At 35.3% G+C, this 21,869-nt stretch overlaps 1 protein-coding gene and 3 long non-coding RNA genes across 6 annotated transcripts in view; 2 read left to right on the top strand and 2 right to left on the bottom strand.

The window, feature by feature from the left end:
- Window positions 1–444: 444 nt before the first annotated feature.
- On the bottom strand, window positions 445–10,582 carry LOC127860532 (uncharacterized). The gene is made up of 4 exons (XR_008039832.1): window positions 10,508–10,582; window positions 2,138–2,237; window positions 1,122–1,224; window positions 445–840 (listed from the first exon to the last, which is right to left on the bottom strand). It is a non-coding gene; the product is annotated as an uncharacterized LOC127860532 (long non-coding RNA).
- Window positions 5,015–7,723, top strand: LOC127860531 (uncharacterized). Its single transcript, XR_008039831.1, has 3 exons — window positions 5,015–5,113; window positions 6,633–6,797; window positions 7,062–7,723. It is a non-coding gene; the product is annotated as an uncharacterized LOC127860531 (long non-coding RNA).
- On the bottom strand, window positions 8,554–10,158 carry LOC127860530 (uncharacterized). The gene is made up of 3 exons (XR_008039830.1): window positions 10,061–10,158; window positions 8,984–9,094; window positions 8,554–8,812 (listed from the first exon to the last, which is right to left on the bottom strand). It is a non-coding gene; the product is annotated as an uncharacterized LOC127860530 (long non-coding RNA).
- Window positions 10,583–12,040: 1,458 nt separating the features above from the next.
- LOC127860515 (origin recognition complex subunit 4-like) overlaps window positions 12,041–21,869 on the top strand; it is a 33,958-nt gene continuing 24,129 nt past the window's right edge. Inside the window, exons 1-5 of one of the 3 annotated variants that reach the window (XM_052398628.1) lie at window positions 12,041–12,185; window positions 15,497–15,667; window positions 15,802–15,999; window positions 19,933–20,023; window positions 21,389–21,464. In XM_052398628.1, the coding sequence (XP_052254588.1) occupies window positions 15,833–15,999; window positions 19,933–20,023; window positions 21,389–21,464 (334 nt within the window). In that variant the 5' untranslated portion in view covers window positions 12,041–12,185; window positions 15,497–15,667; window positions 15,802–15,832. Of the gene's footprint in view, window positions 12,186–15,358; window positions 15,456–15,496; window positions 15,668–15,801; window positions 16,000–19,932; window positions 20,024–21,388; window positions 21,465–21,869 lie in introns of those variants that run through there. The other 2 variants (XM_052398627.1, XM_052398629.1) reach the window with 2 other exon arrangements.

The following is a 21,869-nucleotide window of genomic DNA, read 5'->3' as shown; positions in this document are numbered from 1 at the left end:
CCTAGCTTCCCATGTTCTTCCCAACAAACCGTGATGTAATATCGTATATGAAATTAACCCATGTATGCCTAGTGGACTCTCCCATCCTTCTTAATTGGATCAATTTATTTAAAAAAAAGGGGTGTCTAGTATATTTATTTCTATATTTAGAATATTTCTTACAGAAATTCCTTAAAGCATACAGCGCAGACCGTGATGAGACGCCAATTCATGCGGCGTCTCATCTGGGTCTTCGCTGTTTTTCTAGACGCTAGGCATAAATGGGTTAAATCTGGATTTATTCCGATAATCATTATACGTATCTTTTGGCAAGTGCATTTCGCCATTGCAAAGTATGATACATTAGTATATTGTATATTTAATTATAAAACAAAACAAATTATTCGTTCAGCAATCAAACCTCATACTGAACGACGCGCGCCTAGGGGCTAGGTCCATAGTCTGTCATCGATTACTTCAAGTTAACGAGTTGTGTTAAATAAACGGAGGAGACGCGAACATTATCATCAAGCGAACACATTGGGTGTTTGCTAACACAGATATAAAATGGCAATATGTGATAAGATGGGGATTGCCGGTGGGTAAAACATACTTCATCTTCAGGTTGTCAAGTTATTTTCTGTCCGTCTGCTAAGAATGTTTGTTATGGTCACGATGCGAAATGGTTCCACGAGCGGTACGCATATCTAGTAAGGCCTTGACTCGTTTTATATTATGAATATTTCTATTTTGTTCAATTCAAAGACATATCGAGAGTAGTTTTTATTGTGATGAAATAACCAAAAACTCCATGATGATGCTGTGTCCACAGCCCAGCATAAAGATTACTTCCCACCCGACCTGAAAGAAAATGAAAACTACATTATTTTTTTTGCGCAAACTCTATAAATAAAACTATATTTGAAATTGATTTTAAAATAACCTACCATACACACTACCAGCTTACAATGCAAATATTTCAAAAAGCATTTTTCAGTGATTAAAAAAATACACATCTACTCTTGTATGATATTAATTCACGCAAATAATATGTCTATTTAAAAACGTTTAAGAAAAACAAATCTGACTGGAATGTAGGCGTTGGTCTTTTGACAGGTTAATTAGATAAGTACTTCACTTACGGTGCGGAGAAATTTCCAAATACAAAAGTAGTCCGTCCCGATCCCCCTCCGTTGTTTGATGTCAGCAGCGGTATTAGGAAAAGCAGCAAAATAATAGGTAATCCTGAAAATAAAATTAAGGTCTCTTTTGCCTTCAACATTTTGGCTTCAATATTGCATATCTCTACATATGTAGATGTTACATTGAAATACGGTTTGTTTGTACTAAATTAAGGTCGCTGATCAAAACTAACGCCAATGACCAGTTGACAAGTCAGTTGACATTTGCGTAAAAATGAAGTTTTATTTGAAAGTTTTCCTTCAAGAAACACATGTAAATTGTCATTAAGGTCGGAGACTACATGAGAAATGAGGCAGTTCGCGGTAAACCATCATCACCTGGAGAGAAGCCGGTTAAAGGATGGCCGCAGAACAGTGACATTTGATTCGCTTCGATTTCTTTTTATCATAACGCATGACCTTTCTTTTGTATTGTTAAAGTCAATTGGCTTGGAATGCTCTTTAAGAATAGGTATGGTTATGAAGGTCTCTATGCCAAAAATTTCACACTTTTTGTTTACTTCATTGCTTTTAAATTGATTGACAAATAATTGTTAATTCCTAAGGAAAATAATCACATTGATGTAATAATAATCACCTTTTTCAGTGTAACTTATTCGCCGAGGATATGGCTTGTAAATACATCATTTTTATATAATATTATAAAGAGAATATTTATTATGGATCTCATTACCTGCTGTTACGGGTTCAATTTGTAAGCGTGTTTGCGCGCATGTGTGTGTTTGTGTGTTTGAACTTTTGTCATGGCCTATATTAAGACATGAACATCGTTCCGAACTTATCCCTTTCATAACGGCAACCTATTACAAGATAGTTTGCCATACTTCTTCTACGTACCTAGCAATAGCCCCGACCCTTTGACATGGCCTCTGTTACAACATGAACATCGTTACGAACTAATCCCTTTCACAACGGCAACCTATTACAAGATAGTTTGCCATAATGCTTCTACGTACCGAGCAATAGCCCCGACCCCGCACCGAACTCTACTTGGGCGGAGGTAAACACGATCATTACAAACAGACCAAACAGGACGACGAAAACTTTTGTTGGAATCTGTAAAAATAAAATGACAACATTGAGTTTGGGTAAAAAGCGAAAGTCCAATGATATAATAACGACAACGAAAATTTGTTTTAAAGCGAAGCTTAACTGATTAAATGACGAAAAATTCTTTGATTTCGAAGCAAAACTGAATGCGTGGAATGACGTTAATGAATTTGCTTTCAATATGATATAACTGACCGACAACAAGGGATTTAGTATCAACGCGAATCTGAAATGATTGAGACCGATATTGCATTTGGTTTTAACGCAGCAAATTTGGTAAAAGATGTACTACAAGGAGTCCGAAATTATACAATGGTGACATTGTGTTTGGTTTCAAAGCTAATATAAAATGATTTAACGACGACAACGAATTCGGTTGCACAGCAAATATAAAATAATTGAACGACAACAAGAAATTTAGTTTCAAATCGAACCTGAAAAGATTTAATAGGGATTGAATGGAGACGTGGCGTTTTGTTTTAAAGCAGCACATTTTACAATCAATGAATGGCAATTTAAATTTTAGTTTCTGAGCGAATCTAAAAGGCCTATATCTGAAAAAAATTTTGCTGTTACAATATAAAAAAAAATATATAAATGGTTCAACAGAACATTTTTGCTACAAAGTATGACATTAAAGTTTCGAAGCTGCCATATAATGATAGAGTGAATGTGCACAGCAAGTTACAAATTGAACAATGCGAGATGATTGCATGACTTGAAATATAAACATGATACTGAAATATTCGCAAAACAATATTGTAATTTCAATCAAAATATTAAAAACAGAAGAAAACAGCTAATGTATCACTGATTCGTTCTACACCACAATACGTAATGGTACGAATAGATTTTGTCATAAACAGCTCGAGGGTTGTGGCGATTCTGCAATAAACAACTTTTTTAACCATCTTATATTATTCTTATTAAGAGAAATCTGGGTTTAATGCATGTGCGTAATGTGTCGTCCCAGATTAGCCTGTGCAGTCCGCACAGGCTAATTAGGGACGACACTTTCCGCCTTAACTAGATTTTCGTGTAGAAGAGACTTCCTTAAAACGAAAAATATCATAAAAGCGGAAAGTGCATTATGCCCAGTTTTCTCAGAGCGCGACTCATATGTAAGCGATTGTACGCGGTTACGGAAACAATAAAATATCATGTTTGTTGTTGTTTTTTTCTTTCGATTGCATAACAAGTCTATGGCTTATATGAAACGCTCTCGAGTCCGTTTCCTTGGTGTCTATGGGGGAGATCTTAAGAACGCTCCCGCAGTGGGGATCGAACCCGTGACCTCCCGATCGCTAAGTGGACACCATATCCACTACAACACGGCGACTAAGCTAATAAAAAAAGTAAACTCGTCTTATATTTAGTATTTTGTCGTATTTTTTCCGTATTTTGCAATGCATCATGCAATACTTCACAGCTATAAAGTAAATATGTGTATATTTTTACCATTATAAAGTCCACACTAAGTCCAATAACATGCGTGAGTCTAGCGCTTCTATGTTCCCGAACGAAATCTTAAACCGCTAACATTAATAAAACTGAAACGTCTGTGGTCATATATACTGCTTTTGTGGCTCTTACGTCATATATACGATATATACATATATTCATTACCCATACGACGGTTGCAAAAGCGATTGCATAAGAAGTCATTAAAAGGCCAGAAGGCTCTTCACGTAGTTCACGCTTTCACTTCCGCATCCATAAACACGTCGAGTTTTGCCGTAGCTTTTTAAGCGCCAAATCGCCCTTTTTTAATGTTAAAAGTAATGAATATGACGAATTCTTACAAGAATTCGATCGTATTGAAAATCAGACCAGCTCCTATCCGAAACTTGATAAACCTTTTTCATAAGAAGAAATTAAAAAAGGGATCAAGCGTCTTAATTATAAAAAAGCGGCCTCACATGACAATATTATTTACGAATATGTCAAAGAAACAATCAATTTTATAGCCAGACCTTTAAACAATATTATTTTACTACATTTAAGATACTAAACTATTTAAAAAAAGTTGGTCGTCCGGAGTGATTCTACCAATATTTAAACGCGGAGATGTTTCCGACCCTTACAATTACAGGGGAATCACGATTAGAAGAATTTTTGCAATTATTTGGAGAAATAAACATTTGTGAATACGAATGTTATATATGGATGTGTCTGAAATAACAATGTTAAGAATCTTATCTTCGTGAAATATTTTAAATAAATTACTTAAAAAATTTAAGAAAATTACGTAATGCACAGTTTCATCGTATAATTATACAAATCTTTTCTGTGTATGTTATGAGATATATACAACAACAACAACAACAACAACATTAATTCATCAATAAAGCTAATACGAGCATAAATGCAAAGGAGTTTTGGCTCTTAAACTCTGCACTTTTTCGTTTATTACTTTATGAAATTTCATTTGAATCCCTATACTACTTTTTTTAACCCATTTATAGCAAGTGGACTTTCCCATCGTTCTAAATTGGAGCAGTTTATTTCCAAAATTAGGGATGTCTAGTATATTTATTTCTATATTTAGAATATTTCTTACAGAAGTTCCGCATCATGCGGCGTCTCATCTGGGTCTACGCTGTTTGCCAAGGCATTTTTCTAGACGCTATGCATAATTGGGTTAATTATGATCTACAAAATACAATTACAATATTTTATTGGAATACTTTTAAAATACAAACGCAGTATACCGAGGACAATCAATGCAAAAACATCGAAGAAGAAAATTTCATGGACCCACATTTTACCCCAAATATCTTTAATTCAGTGTGGCCATACCACGTGGTTTGTGACGTCATTTTGGCTAGCACGCTAAGTAGAAATTTGTCAACATTGGCCCCGCTTAGAAATTTCAAATCCACGTAAGTATCTTATTATTTACTCTTTTTTGACGAAATAACGCGCAGGATCAGGGAAAAGTTGAGCACTATTCCCGGTTAAATAAATATTTGTCACCAGATGAGTAGTTTAGTCTATCATTCGAGGCAAATTCCTAGTTTTTACGTTACAATGCACGCAAGCACGACAAGCACATTTGAAATCGTCCAAAATATATGTTTTATATTCCTTTTTGCAGTGAACCAATATGTGCGGACGTGATTAATTCCATATAAAATGTGTTTTGTTCGAAAAAATTACCTGAAAACACCACTTAATGACATTTCTAATGTACATCAACACTTTGGCTAACACGACAAGCAACGAAATTCAAGGCAAGCACGGCAAGTCGATATTCGGCTAGAACGACCATTTGTTATTAATAATGTTTCTGAAGCGATGTTATTGTTGAGGTAATAAACACAAATTTAATATGAATTTCAAAACATTTTCTTGGTCCGGCACAGTAAACACAAAAATATAATGTTGGACAATAACTGCGATGCTGTCTTGCACAAGTGCTATAAACAAATTTGAAGCTTTCACCGAGAACAATCCTTGGAATGTAACAGAGATACTATAAGTCTGAAAAAAGTTCAAACTTAATGTGGCGAATGTCTGACAAACCCTTCTGGAGTCAGGTTTCAATTTAATCTTTTGATTTCGATGAACAGTCCACAATAACTCAACTATCGTTAAAACGAACTGATGCTCATTGCGTCATTTTCGACCTGAAATGGCCCACAAGTCATCCGGGGGTGGCTAGAAGCCGATTCATGTCACACTAGGATGTCTTCAAGCCGACTTTTGTCAACCGGGGTGACTAGACGCCGATTCATGTCACCCTGGGGTGACATGAACCCGATTATAGTCACCCGGTGATGACTAGCGTCGGCTTGAAGTCACCCAAGGGTGACATGAATAGGCTTCTAGTCACCCCCGGCCGACTTGTGGGCCATTTCAGGTCGACGATAAGCCGAACTTATTGATATAAAATGCAACATTTGACGCAACATATCAACACATGTTCCTTTGATCGTTTTATCCTTAAGTGACAGATGCTGACGTATATTAGCACTTGTATTTTTGGTAGGATTAGATAAGTAATATTTGATTAGTAGCATAGTGATGTACGTTTTGATAAAGCAATACTCAATGCACACATAGATTAATAACAAGTGATATATCGATCTGAGTTGCAGTTAGCTTGGCTTTCGATTAATCATACTGTAGGTTATGTCCATGTTCTTTCCAACTGTTAAGGCCATTGCAAGGATTAAACTATACTGTTGTTAACAATGTTTTAAATTGTTGTAAAATGTAGATTTAGTAATGCGCCGTTGTCTTGTAATTATTTATGGCTAAGTAGATGATATATTTGAAACGGTAACACACATGACAAATACATCATATGATTATAATACTCTAATGGTGACAGCACAGTGAATACATAATAACAAATGCATAATTATTTATTTAATTTAAGATATTTGATGTTTTTAGATACACATGATGACGACCGAAGAGCGATATATTTGTGCCATATGCGCCAGAGGGTACAAGCACAGGCGCAATTTGGTTTACCATGAAAGAACAAACGCTGGGATGTTACCCTTTTAACTGTTGCGGCGTTGGGTTTTCATCAAGACGACAATTACAAAGATACAGGTCATTATCATATAGCGCTTTTAGTCAGTAGAAAAATCACAGTCGGCTGTCTTATTTTACTTGCGATTCTAAACATTTCGAATTATGTACATTGCAGTTTCACTACATAAACATTATCTTTAGAAAGCTGTGATAAACAGTCTTAATCAAAACGCGTTATAGATGTATAAGATACACATTTCCCAAATCATTAACTAGTTAATTATTGTAAATAAGTAGCAAAGAGTGTACGTGTAGGATTATTATGCTTATGAATGCTTACAGGTGCAATGTACACGGTGACGGAAAAACTATCTTTGCCTTTATTGTGGAAAAGAATTCGCAACGAAAGTAGATTTAGATGCCCTCTCTGCCCGGGAACAGCGCACTCGAGAGATCGAGTGCGAGATATGCAACCACAAGGCCACAACACGGGCTCATCTCCGAGAACATCTCAAAACACACAGCGAGGAAAAAACACACGTTTGCCATGTGTGCAAAGCCGCCTATAAACATATAAGTTCACTGTATAGGCACTATGGGCAAAAGCACAAATGACGTGTATACAGTGGTTTTACCTGTTTGTGATTTATTTGTGATTTACCCGTGATTTATTTGTGATTTACCCGTGATTGAATTGTTGCGATTAAAGCATAATCATCAAATCTCAAGCATAATTAACATTTGAACCGTATCTGTTTATACGATGATGTTTACTTGTTGCGTTTTTTTATACTTTTTTATGTTTTGTTAATGCTACTGTTATATTATAGCAGTTGTGATTTGTATTGTGATTAAAATGTAATTTTATAATTGTGATTAATGCTTTATAATCAGATCTCAAGCATAATTAACATTTGAATCGTATCTGTTTATACCACGATGTTAACTTATTGCGTTTCTTTTCTTTTTATTGTATTTTATTATTTTGTTAACGCTACTGTTATATTACAGCAATTGTGATTTAGATTGTGATTTACATGTGATTCAATGATGCCATTTAACATTGTTTCATTAATTAAAATTATTAATAAAACATACACTGCGTTGTGTTAATTTCTGAAACAAAATCTTGATCAAGCTTCGTTGTTCGTTAACTGCATGGAGCAAATCAAACGTAAAAAGCAAAGACAACTGAGCATTTGTGTAATATTATACTTTGCTTTTATCCATATTTCTCAATTATCTATGTGACACACAATGCTTAATGCCGAAATATAAAATGGAGTATTAAATTAGGGCAGTTTAAATGTTGTACAGTTTTGGACAAAAATAGAGTTATTAAAACAACGTTTGAATCAATGCTGCTCAAAGCTTCAATTAATTATTTGCAAGCAATTATGATCGGATTCACAAAGGCGACAATAAACACATACCATTAGCATTTATTTTAGTGAGATAAATATTCGGCACAATTGTGTCGTGTACTGAGAAAACTGGGCATAATGCATGTGCGTAAAGTGTCGTCCCAGATTTGCCTATGAAGTCAGCACAGGCTAATAAGGGACGACATTTTCCGCGTAAAGTGTCGTCCCAGATTTGCCTGTGCAGTAAGCACAGGCTAATCAGGGACGACACTTTCCGCCTAAACCAGATTTTCGCTAAGAAGAGACATTATTTAAACGAAAAATTCCATAAAAGCGGAAAATGTCGTCCCTGATTAGGCTGTGCGCACTGCACAGGCTAATCTGGGATGACAAATTTGCGCACAAGCATTATGCCCAGTTTTCTCAGAACACGACACAATTAACTTAAATAATAAAAATAACACACTATGCATATGAATAATTATATATATCTCGCTCAAGTCAAGCTACTAAAACACATAATTCTTCAGAAAGGCGGTTTCTTATCAAATTTCTTCCATGTCTAGTCCAAGTCTGTACGTAGGCAATAACTTGCTTTCGTTTCTCCTCGCACCGTCCCACCGTACACCTAAAGTTCCCATGGCAACGGCATTTCGACTCTGGTCGATTTTGGCCTCTTTTGCCTTCGGTTTCACACGCAGTCTCCCCGGGTTGTCAAACTCGTGGTCACTTATATTGAAATAAATACAAATAAATACATTACTACAGTTGGTTGAAAAAAACATGTGTTTTTTTTTCTTTTAAATTTTACTTAAAATATTCCGAATGGACATATTACATGTATTTCCATAATAACAGTTTGTGCACGACTAAATAAGCTTTACGGACAAACAAAATTACCGAATATCGGAAGAGCTCTTGATGTTTGGTTCATCTTCACCTTTGCCATCGACGTTATATTGACCAACGAGTTTGTACACATTCTTTTTCGAGGTTGTATAGAAGAAGTGCCTGAAAGTTTTAACAATAGTTTGGGTTGGAATCTAAATGCATCTGAGGTCAATTTAGGGCATAATATGAAATAAACACGACTTATAAGCCTGTTATCCGCGAGTGACTATATGAAAATGGAATTATAACATTTTTAATGGTTTTCATTTTAAGGCAGTGTAGTATATCGACATTAAGTGACTATAACTATAAACATACATAATTATGTTCGCACAACTATGTTCCATATGTATGCATACTTGTTTATTAGTTTTAGCAAAAACTGTTCTCGGTAATATAAGTATTAAATTACTGACCCTTCACCCTCACGGACAAAGAGTCTTATTTATGGTAACATTATGTCTGAATTTCGATTCAGAAGTTTCTTATAAGTGCAGATTATGTTCATCTGTTCTGTTTAAAGATTTTAAAACTTTACTTTTTATACATTGTACACGGCTGAACGCACACAGGACAGGGCACAGAATCACACGAAGACAGTTAATAGACACGAACTATTAAAGGGACACACACATTGAAAATAATTGAAGGATATTTTTTGACAACATAGACGTTACCAATTCTATACTAATAACAACTAGTCGTTCTAGCCGAATATCGACTTGCCGTGCTTGCCTTGAATTTCGTTGCTTGTCGTGTTAGCCAAATTGTTGATGTACATTAGAAATGTCATTAAGTGGTGTTTTCAGGTAATTTTTTCGGACAAAACACATTTTATATGGAATTAATCACGTCCGCACATATTGGTTCACTGCAAAAAGTAATATATAACATATATTTTGGACGATTTCAAATGTGCTTGTCGTGCTTGCGTGCATTGTAACGTTAAAACTAGGAATTTGCCTCGAATGATAGACTAAACTACTCATCTGGTGACAAATATTTATATAACCGGGAATAGTGCTCAACTTTTCCCTTAGCCTGCGCTTTATTTCGTCAAAAAAGAGTAAATAATAAGATACTTACGTGGATTTGAAATTTCTAAGCGGGACCAATGTTGACAAATTTCTACTTAGCGTGCTAGCGAAAATGACGTCACAAACCACGTGGTATGTCCACACTGTAATTGGTTAAGTCATCATGCGGTGTGTACAATCAAACAATTCATCAAAGAAAATGCCGACAACTACCGCGCGTGTCATTTTAAATGCACGACAAACAAATTGTTTAACAAATCGCCGACGGTCTTGTTGTCATAAAGGTGGTATTAGTCAACATTTTATCAAACAAAACGCCGACAAACACGTCGTTTATAATTATACACGTGTGAAAAATAATGAACTTGTCTACTTTTGAAAAAAAATCATATTTTTTGTATAACCTTTATCTATATTCATATCAAAAACATATACAAAAACGCTCTATGTATTGGATCTCCAGAGGGAGGAAATTATTAAAACTTCACACATTTACTCTTTTATTAAATATTTCGGCCAAAGGCCTTCTTCAGTAAACGATTATTAAGACAACTTTACATAGCGTTTTCTTCTGTCGATCATAACGGAAGTAAATACAAAAATACAAACAAATGACGTAACGTTACCCGACGTGAACGTGACGTTACGCGCCAATATTCGGAAGTCGCTACATATTATGAGTTATACGCTGTGTATATATTATTATATAGATATTTTACACATATACCCACATATACGCATATACACACATATATATACACATACATATACATAGATACATATACATATATACATATATATATATATATATATAGATATATATATATATATATATATATATATAGATATATATATATATAGATATATATATATATATATATATATATATATATATATATATATAAACACACCTATACATATACTCACATACATATACACATACATACATACATAACATACATACATACATACCATACATACATACATACATACATACATACATACATACATACATACATACATATATATATATATATATATATATATATATATATACACACATATACATGTTCACAATATACATATACATAACATATATAATGTCTATAAAATAAACATAAATACTATTATTTATTATAAGCATTATATGTTGTCTATTAATGTTGCCGACTGGAACACACTGTCTTTTACATTACATCCGAACGGTTTCATAGTTTTAAGTCTCTTTATCCACAACGCTTCTCTAATTACACGCTCTTGGCGTCCAGCGATATTTAGCGTCTCCAGGACCGAGAAGTACATATTGTCATCGCAGTGGCTCGAATCGAAGTGGGTAGTGATGGGCTTTTCTTTATGCAGGCGGACGTCTCGCAAGTGTTCACTCATGCGCTCACGTCTTTGATATATATAAATAATTTTTAGGAGGGTACGTGTTGACCAATTCGGGTACGAGTTGACTAGTGGGGGTACGAGTTGACCAAAAATCGGGTACGAGTTGACCAAATCGGGTACGAGTTGACCGAAGGTACGATTTGACTTAGGTACGAGTTGACTAGCTTCGGAAAAGGTTACATTCCACTAAGAAACGACCGAAAAAAATGTTGCAAAAACAGTCGATTTTGATTTGTGTCAAGTTCTTTCTTGCTTTGTACATGACATATCTTTTTTATTGCATAAATCGATTCCGCTTAGAATGGCCTTTAAGAAAAGGTATGGTTATGGGGGTCTCTATGTGCAAAATGTTGCATTTATTTTCGCTCAAAGTTGTCGCTTTTACATTGAATTATATAGGGAAACTATTTAGTGTATTATGACCATAAAAGTGAGACACTATCCACAAGGAATAAACTGTGTGCACACCGTTTTAGGTATTAATCTCTAAAAAAGTGTTATTATATAAAACGTGTATTTATTTAAATTTATATTCCTTTTATGGATTGAATTTATAATATTTTTAAGTATAATTTTATCTTTGTTCAATATATTTGAGTAAGTTTCTAATGAAAATATCCATCGGGAGATGTACGAAAATAAAATCGCGGGAAATATTTCGCACACATCGAATATACATTTCCCTTAATTAAATTATTTATTGCAGGTTTATATTGTAGTTATTCATTTTGTATCAGTTTGGCAGTTTCATTTACATCATATTAAATTAACTCAAGTTTGTTGTAAGTTGGTTTTGTTTTGCTCTGTAATAAATAGGACTTATACATACATTCGGACATTGATTGTTTTCGGACATTAATGTAGCCTAATTAGACGTAATCGATCTATATTTATAGACCTCATATTTATAGGAGTACATTCAGCCTTGTTGTTCGCACTTTGGTGACAACCCAAATTTAAAACTCTGTTGATAAAAATAAACATGCATTATCAGTGTTTTTTTTTGCATGAAATATTCGGCGTTATTCGGCCCCATTCCCCCATCTTTAGAGCATATATTTTTCCCCCAAATATTTTAAAAATTCCCCCTCGGAAGTGTTATTCAATTTTAATCAATACCTCATTAAAATACGTCTTTCGTTACGAATTTACTACAATTTTCCTGAACTGCATCCGCGTGTTTACTTTATTTTAGCCTTTACCGCAAACCGTACGTAGTTCACTATCACGACTTTCGCTTTACGACATCCATACGTATTCCAACATGTCGCACAACAACAAAAGCTATGGAAAAAAAATTGACAAATCTGTTTTAACTTAAAAATAACTTTATATTCTTTTTAAACAAGTACAACTTATAAGTCAGTCTTCTTCAAATGCCGGCAGTGAAACGCCAGAAACGTCCGGTCAAGAGAGTGTTGAAAGACTGTTTAGTTTGCTCAACCTGCTTTGCAAGTCACAGAGAAACAGGCTTGGGGAAGCTACACTGAAGTCCCTGATCAGACTTTGTCTGCACACAGAGAGACTTGGTGAAGAGGAGGTCACCAGAATAATTGATAAATTCGCGGAAAAGCCCAGAAATGTTGAACTTTGAACATGAACATAACATTTTAATGAATAAAAGAGTTTGAATAATGTTTTTCTCCCCCTGTATGGTGAATTATAGTGTTAAAACTTGATTTTGTAATGTTACTAGCTAAGCATAGAAATTTCCCCCTTTTCCCCATTGACGCGCGAATTTTTCCCCTCTCAGGGGACCCGACCCCCTTCCCCCAAGACTGAAAAACCCCCACTGATTATGCACAATTCTGTAAAGGCAGTGGCTAGTCGTACGGTCCAGTACGGGTAGACAAGAGGCTAGCCGTAAGGCCACGTACGGCTAGATAAGAGGCTAGCCGTATGACTCTGTTGGTATAGCCTTTCCTATGGAGATTGTCTAGCCGTACGTCTTATTAAGTATAGAATTGTCATTCAGTGCTTTTAATCAGTAATGAGTTTGTTTAAGCTCATAAAAGTAAAAAAATTCATTCTTCATCTGTTACGGCTTCTTTTCATGTAATACAGTTGCTTATTTGATTATTTAATTAGCCGACGTTCCTAAGTAAGGTGTGAACAACTGTTTGAATGAGTTGGGGCATTGATATCATGAAATTCAATGATGGAAGCCGTCAAAGGAAGTTCTCAGAAATTGAGTTACACAAATAATTTAACGCGGTTTATAATTTGATTCTTTAATTAGCCGATGTTCCTATGTTAGGCGTGAAAACTGTTTTTAATTAGCTGCGGCATCGATAGTATGAAATTCAATGACGGCAGCCCTCAAAGGTTGTTCTCAGAAATTGAGTTACACAAATAATTTAATTATTTTTTAGATAATTGATCAATAGAGTTACTTGAAAATGGCCGTGTCTTTAACTGTTGGGGAAAAATTCTCCACTGATAGTGCATAAATAGGCAAAATTGAACTGTACCAGCATTCAAATTGTGTACAGTTTTACAAACGTATGATTCTGTGTATAATATATATAATCTAGAGAAGAGGTATAGGTTTTCTTAAATGATTAAGATAATAAAAGTTTGAATATGTAAGTACGACTTAAAATGAACATGGTGCTTATTTTCGGTGTAGATCGACAAAGTTGTACATGGATTCAAGCTTTAATATACCACAAACTCTGCGTTTGATCAAATTTAAGATAATTATCATTGTTTCCTTCAGTTTGAGCACACTATTACTGTATATATCGGTGGATTTAGTTAAGTTTGTATATGGTGTGATTTCTAGTGCATGGCGCATGGCAATTCTTTAAAGTGACATGATTTAACATACCGGTATGAGCAACTTCATTTGTCATACATGCGAACAACAAAGACACGGATAAGCCTGTGTATTCACATTGTCTTATCAGTGTCCAGGCTTTTTCCGCCCTATGCCACGGGTCCGAAATTCGGCCCCATTCCCAATGCAAATCTGGTTGTTTTTTTCCCAATTGAAAAAAAAATTCCCAATTAAAAAAAAAAAAAAAAAAAAAATTTTTTTTTTTTTTTTTTTTTTTTTTTTACCCTTTAAATATATAAGTTGACCTGATCTGGTGTAGAAAATAGAAAGTATTGCAAAATTAAATTATCTGTTGCCTTGAATTTGTTTTAAGAACTGTAAAATATGTTAATGATTATTTAAGACTTTCCTTTTTTTCCTCAAAATCCGGCGCTTCCCGCAATTTTTTTCACCTCAAAAAGGCCAAGCCTTTTCCCCAAATTCAGATTAAAAAACCTGCACTAATCACACATGTTCATAATATTTCGTAAAATTTTAATAATAAGTTATCAAAATAGTCGTTATTTACCAGTTAACAGCTTCTTTGAAATATAAGAAACACTGTTTTAAATAATTCACATGCGATAATTTTTCCCAATTGAGCCAATTTTGCGATTAATTTTTTTCCCAAAATGGGGGTTTTCACGACGCGAAATTCCCAAAATTCCAGTGTGGCGTTTTCCCAAAACGGAGCGGAAAAAGCCTGGTGTCTTTTTTGCCGCTGCATCATTACTATAGAAATGAGTACAAATTACACATCAAAAAGCAATCATTGTCGTTCCAATGATTTATTTGTTTGCATAGTCGACATTACTTGTCGTGAAATGCTGCCTCATATTGTGAAAATAGGGTATATAACTTCGTGTTGTATATGCTTTTGTCAAGTGCTATTATCTGAAAGTTTCCTTTTATTTGTTTTGTTATTAACTTTTCTCATTGTGATATCGCAATTTTCATTGACTTAGTTAAGATTATTTACTATATATTTATTGTATACATTTGATATTTGCATGTACAATGCGTATTTATATACTCCATAACTTTGATTTCTATTGATTGCTGTAATTTTTGTTTGGCGAAATAAATTTACATTTTCTTATCTCACTTGTTTACACCCTTTATATACTATGCACGAATCGGATTTCCAACCAGGACGAAACATAAACCAGACTGCATATTCCGTGACAACGACTACACGAGCCAGTCTAAAGGCAAGAAATTTCGGAATCTGCAAGTAGATCAATAATTATTCCATATATTTATGTGTTTTTACAGCCGTACGGCTAGACAATCTCCATAGGCAAGGCTATACCAACAGAGCTGTACGGCTAGCCTCTTGTCTACCCCTACGGGGCCGTACGGCTAGCCTCTTGTCTTCCCATACGGGGCGGTACGACTAGCCACTGCCTTCTGTTAGACACCGAAGCGTTTTATCAAACTAACTTGGTAAGGAATTTGTTCAGATTATAATAAGTTGTTAAATGAGTTTTTTAAATAGCTGAATTGACAACAAACATTTCTTTTGTAGATTGAACTATACATTTTTGTATAATGAATGTTTTGTATGTTTTTGTTGGAAGGAATGTACTGTAAAGACTAGCCATTAAAGACATGGGAAAGTCAAAAAAGCGAAAGTCTGTTGTGGAAAAGGCTGTGGAACCTGAGTCATACCCTGACAATGACAAAGATGTATTTGATTCCATCCAAACCTATCTCAGAAGAAAGCTGTGTCAAAATGCAAGGACCACAGAGATTCATGGACTTGAGAAAGAAAGGAGGTACGTGTATTGCTACATTAACAGTGTTTTTTTAACAATTTTTGGAATGGGACCGAGTCTCTTTGAAATGGGAAATATTGCGTTTATTATGCCCGAAGGAGGGCATATATTGATCGAACCGTCTGTCTGTCTTTCTGTCACACTTTGCATTTAGGTTTCGAAAAATGCTCATAACTTCTATGTCGCTTCAGATAGCAACTTTATGTTTGGCATGCATGTGTATCTCATGGAGCTGCACATTTTCAGTGATGAAAGGTCAAGGTCATCCTTGAATGTCAAAGGTCAAATATATGGCTTAAAAGCGGCGCAGAAGGGGGCATTGTATTTCTCACAAAATTGATAATAATAGTGATTTGAGTATTTGCTTAGGTTCAACTTAAAGAGCTGTATTTGAAGATAATTGACATTATTAGACTGCAGAGATTTTTTTTGCCCGATCTTGAAAAGTACCTGTATCAGCCAAATAAGAAAAATTGTGCGCGGAAAACCCTGACATTTGGAAAATTCGTGTGGTGAAGTCTTCATATAGGGATATCGGTGTATTTTTGCTCCAAAATACTTTTAAATTGATAACGAGATGTTGTCAAGTTGTCAATATTATATTTACTTAGAATCAAGCCATAGAGCTGCATATGGAAAGTAACTAAATGTTGCACTTAATTTAATTTTTTTTCTATAAACCTTCAATCAGTGATAATTTTTCATGTGCGTTTTGCGTTATTTGCGCATTAAAATTACCAAAAGCGCATGTGAAATAAATATATGCGTCTAAAAAAGCGCATTGTTTCTCAAGAAAGACAAAATCGGAAAGATACTTGTCAATACTTAACACGGCCTGAATTTTTCTGCATTTCATCAGAACGCAAAAGGTGATTTTTACTGTAACACCAGCTATATGTGTACTATATCATTTGTATCTGCGTTTCATACTGGTTCTCTGCTTCAAGCGTGAACCATAAGGTTGAATAAGACGACATAGAACCATCCAAACGTTCGCATCCGCTTTCGCTTTCTGAACTGTCAAAATGCCACCCAAAACAATCAATTAACTTTGAAGGCTGCATTTGGAATTGCTGAAAGTAATAAACATGTAGCATCATCTGCATCAGTGAGGCAAGTACATCTACTATTTCGAACAAGTTTTTGCCTAAATGGCAAATAACTTATCGTTGGTTAAAATACGAAAGTGAAGGTGACTTTATGTACTGTGGGGTATGCACTGACGCAAAGAATTGAACTCAGAACCAAGTGTTAATGTTATGTGTATTTAGCTCGGCGGTTTCGTAGCCAGCTCGGCGTCCGACGTCCGTGTCGTGCTAAAACCATACCATTGGCTCTAAAATCAAAGTGCTTCCACCTACAACTTTGAAGCTTCATATGTGGATGCACCTTGTTGAGTTCTACATGCCATACCCATTTTGGGATCACTAGGTCAAAGGCCAAGGTCACTGTGACCTAAAAAAAAAAAATTCTGACAAGCTTTCATTTATTCAAAATTGCACCCGTAGCCGAGCGTGGCACCCGTTATGCGGTGCTCTTGTTAGTTATAACAGTTACTTTTAGCAATTAAAATGTTAAGGAAAGTCTTAAATAACAATTTTACATATTTTGCTGTTTTTAAAACAAATTCAAGGCAACAGATAATTTAATTATTCAATATGTTATATTTTCTACACTGGATCAGGTTAACTTATGTATTTAAAGTTGAAAAAAAATAATTTTTTTTCTGAGGGGAAAAAAAATGAAATCTGGGGGAAAATTTACCTGCTGTTGGGAAAAAAGTCCGAGGGGAAAGGGCCGTTTTTCAGCAGGTCCCAAAGAAGAAAAAAAAGCCCTGTTTAAAAAGAATGAAAAAAATTGCTGCAGACTTATTAAAAAGATATTTCGATTAAGATTTTTTAGGTCCCATTTGGTTAAAATCTATACTTTTTATGCTCCCTCCAAAAAAATTTGGGGGTAGCATATAATCACCGCTTTGTCTGTCCGTGTGTCCTTCCGTCCGTGCACAATTTTTGTCCGGGCTTTTTCTCAGCAACTCATGACCGGAATTCAATGAAACTTTATGGGAAGCTTCACTTCCAAGAGGAGATGTGCATATTATCAGCGGGTTCTGGTCGGATGTTTTTAACCAGGTTTTCCGAAGGAAAAAACTGGTTATTAGATTGGCGAATGCGGGAGGCCTGGCTGGCTGGCTGGCCGGCGGGCGGAACAAGCTTGTCCGGGCCATAACTATGTCGTTCATTGTCAGATTTTAAAATCATTTGGCACATTTGTTCACCATCATTGGACGGTGTGTCGCGCGAAATAATTACGTCGATATCTCCAAGGTCAAGGTCACACTTTGAGTTCAAAGGTCAAAAATGGCCATAAATGAGCTTGTCCTGGCCATAACTATGTCATTCATTGTGAGATTTTAAAATCATTTGGCACATTTGTTCACCATCATGGGACGGTGTGTCGCACGAAAGAATCACGTCAATATCTCCAATGTCAAGGTCGCCACGACTAAAAATAGATTTTTTTAAAAAACAAACTTACAAAGGGGGTTAATTTTGTTTGTTCATTTCAAAAGTTCTGGTTGAGTTTTCTCCCTTTATCAGATTTTTTTTTCACAATGAAAACCTGGTTTTGTGACAATTTTGTCCCTTGTTTCACAGAGTTATGGCCCTTTGAAATTTTCCATTAACTGTACATATAGTGCAATTCTTGTCCCCCCAACTTCTGACTGGAATTCAATGAAGCTTTATGGGAAGCTTAACTACCTTGAGGAGATGCGCATGTTATTTGTGGGTTCTGGTTAAATGATTAATTTAGAGAGTTATGGCCCTTTGAAATTTTTAAGTTGCTAAACCATCCATTGTATTGTTTTGTACAAAGTTATGCCCCTCAAGACGTTTCCTTTTATCTGAATATATAGTGCAATATTGTGACAAAAAAAAACTTTTGGGAGCATCACCCGTCTTCGACGGTTTCTTGTTTTTCATTTGGGATGGGTCCCCCTACTGGACCCATATTTAAATGAAAAAAACGCAGATTGATGTAGTTAGGCATAGTACGGTTACCATTTAGAAGTAGAATAGAAAGTCATCTGTAATTATGTGAATGGAATAAAACGCTTCCTTATGGTTAGTGGCAAGCTCTTACATGTACATAAACATCATGTAACATGTAAAGGTATGCTTCTAAAATAACTGTTCACTCTTTTGCTTTAAAGCTGTGTTTTTTTTTCTTATGGTATAAATTCTAAGATTCAACTGGCCCAGTACTGCACAATAGTTTTCTAAATTGATTAATGAAGATGCACTGTTGTTCTTACATTTCACATAGATGTATAAAGGATTGCAATGGACAGCTAATCTTGAAAATAATCCCAAATATCAATCTGTACAACCAACACTAGCCAATCATATCAACCAATTGTAGTGTTATTTTAAAAAACAAACAGGCAATTTGGTATGTTATTTTAAAATGATTATAAATAGGTAAGCTGTGTTTGAACCAGCTAAATAATTGGGTTTTCCAAAAGCTAGCTCAAGACTCATTTTAAAATACACACTTAAAGTAAGAGTGCATCAAACATTATTTAACCCTTTACCACTTAGATAAGTATCTTTATGCATTTGTAGTCCCTCAGAAAGTTAAATATAGGTAAATACTTTTCTTACTGTATTCAAGTCTTAATGGCTTCATTTTCAACCCTAAGATACTCATGAGCAGCAAACAGCATAAAACCTGAACAGACTGCGAGTTACTTGCAGGCTGTTCTGGTTTTATGCTGTTTTGTAGATAGCCATTTTCACTTTGATTTTGCGTGGGAAGGGTTAAAGTGTTCGGATAAATAATACTTCATCCTTGTGTACAATTTTATCTCAGTTTTGTGTAAGGCCAGCCGCTTATCACATCAAATCCCCTCACATTTGTTTAATTACACAGAGATCTATTCGAGCTTATCAAGAGGACGGCCACAGCAGGGGAGAGCAACTCTGTGCTGGTGCTAGGAGCGCGGGGCAGCGGCAAGTCTATGGTAAGGATACGTAATGGGATAAAGCACAGGTTGGTCAGCCTGGTGGTAACAGTATGTTATGGGATAAAGAACAGGTTGGTCAGCCTGGTGGTAACAATATGTAATGGGATAAAGGACAGGTTGGTCAGTCAATGGTAAGGAGACATAATCGAATATAGGACAGGTTGGTCAGCTTGGCAGTCTTTAAAAGTTAGTATGAAAATGAGTGTTGTCACAGTGTTTTATGTGTGTGCAGTTTTTGGAACAATATTTTTCCCCATTCCCCACAAGAAAAAGTATTTATTTTTCCCTGATAAAAGAATCCCCTCCAAAAGTAACAAAAAACTCCAACAAGAAATGGCGCGGCTGCAGCCGACGCATATCCCCATTCCGCAGCTTTTGACCCCGGGGTCAGATCAAAATTCCAAATATAGCACTGTTGCACATATGCTCATAGCTACCATGTGTTTAAGTTTGAAGGTTCTCGTGCTTATAGTGTAGGAGAAGATAGTGGCCACGGCTGACGGACTGAGTCAATGACAGATGGCGGAGATAACCACATAATCCCCCCGCTCCAATTTGGCGCGTGGGGATGAAAACATTATGTATCACAATGTTTCTCCGAAAAAAGTTAGCAGTATTTTAAATTTATTTGTTCTAGTTGCCTTCCATGTTGTTATATGCTTGGTTCATGTGTTCATCTTCTCAATGAAACCAGTCTACGTCATCAATAATGTTGAAAGCACATGTTGTGCACTACAATCCAATGAGCGTCTCATCTTCTTATGATTGTCAGTATTAGGTTTTGTGATGATGCAAACGCCATATAAGCACTGAATAACAAAATATCGCGCAATGCACAATTTTATTAAAAAGAAACTTCATAAAATAACTGCCGAACATTGTAAAAAAACAACATTATTTTTTAGCATTCTTTTCATTCATTTTTCAACAAACAACACAATTTTCAAAAATAGGAAACCGTGTCCATGCATGCTTGAATTTTTTTTAAATACCGGTGTATTTAAATGATAAAAGAACTGGAAATCAATGTTAATAAGAAACTCGTGGAAAAGTCCTTATTATTCTATAAATAGAATATAAAAAAAACACATTGAGACCATGAAATTAACAGGTTTGTTTGAGGACATTCCCAAAATGATACCCAGTCAAAGTTTGATGTCTTTTTGTCCCAATTAATTCTCATAATACATCATTACATGTTTTTCACCTAGTATTACAGATGTTCATTATGAAGCTAAATTCTTCTGATCAAAGTATCAGAAGTGTGCTTACCAAGTTAACAGCTGAGTAACAACCACATATTTGGCCAGTAGACCAATGCTTATTTCGATCCCAGCTTTATGGCCTTTCCTATCTTTACAGTTGATCAGAAGTGTGCTGACCGAGTTGACAGCTGACAAGGATATTGAGCAAAATCTGCTGCAAGTCCACCTAAATGGTAGGTCTGCAAGTATTATCATTGTTTGCTTGTTGTGTAAATATGTAAAGTAAGTGGATGCATTAAGTTTTTTAAAGTGGCCTGTCGAGGTAAAAGCAGACCCAATACTTGTGCATACATTGTAGTCCCTGGTCAGGCTTTGTGTGTGCGTGTGTGTGTGTGTGTGTATTTCGCAGTTTATGAGGTCCTTTCCAAGCCAGAGGCTACATTATGTAAGGACTGGAGTGTGCACCAGCACTCCTACCTAATTAACCAGGGTTTTTTTTTAGAAAAAGGGGAAGACGCTGGACGCTGGGTAAAAGGGGAAAATCGAGCGCGAAAAAGACATATTTGGGGAAAAAATAAAAACTGTTCATTTCAATGTCTATAACTCGCCTACAGACTTCAGGTTTGTTTTTTTTAGAA

Source organism: Dreissena polymorpha, chromosome 15 (genome assembly GCF_020536995.1).
Source record: "Dreissena polymorpha isolate Duluth1 chromosome 15, UMN_Dpol_1.0, whole genome shotgun sequence".
NCBI lineage: Eukaryota > Metazoa > Mollusca > Bivalvia > Myida > Dreissenidae > Dreissena > Dreissena polymorpha.
Note: the sequence above shows the minus strand (reverse complement) of the source record. Positions and strands in the feature narration are given on the sequence as shown.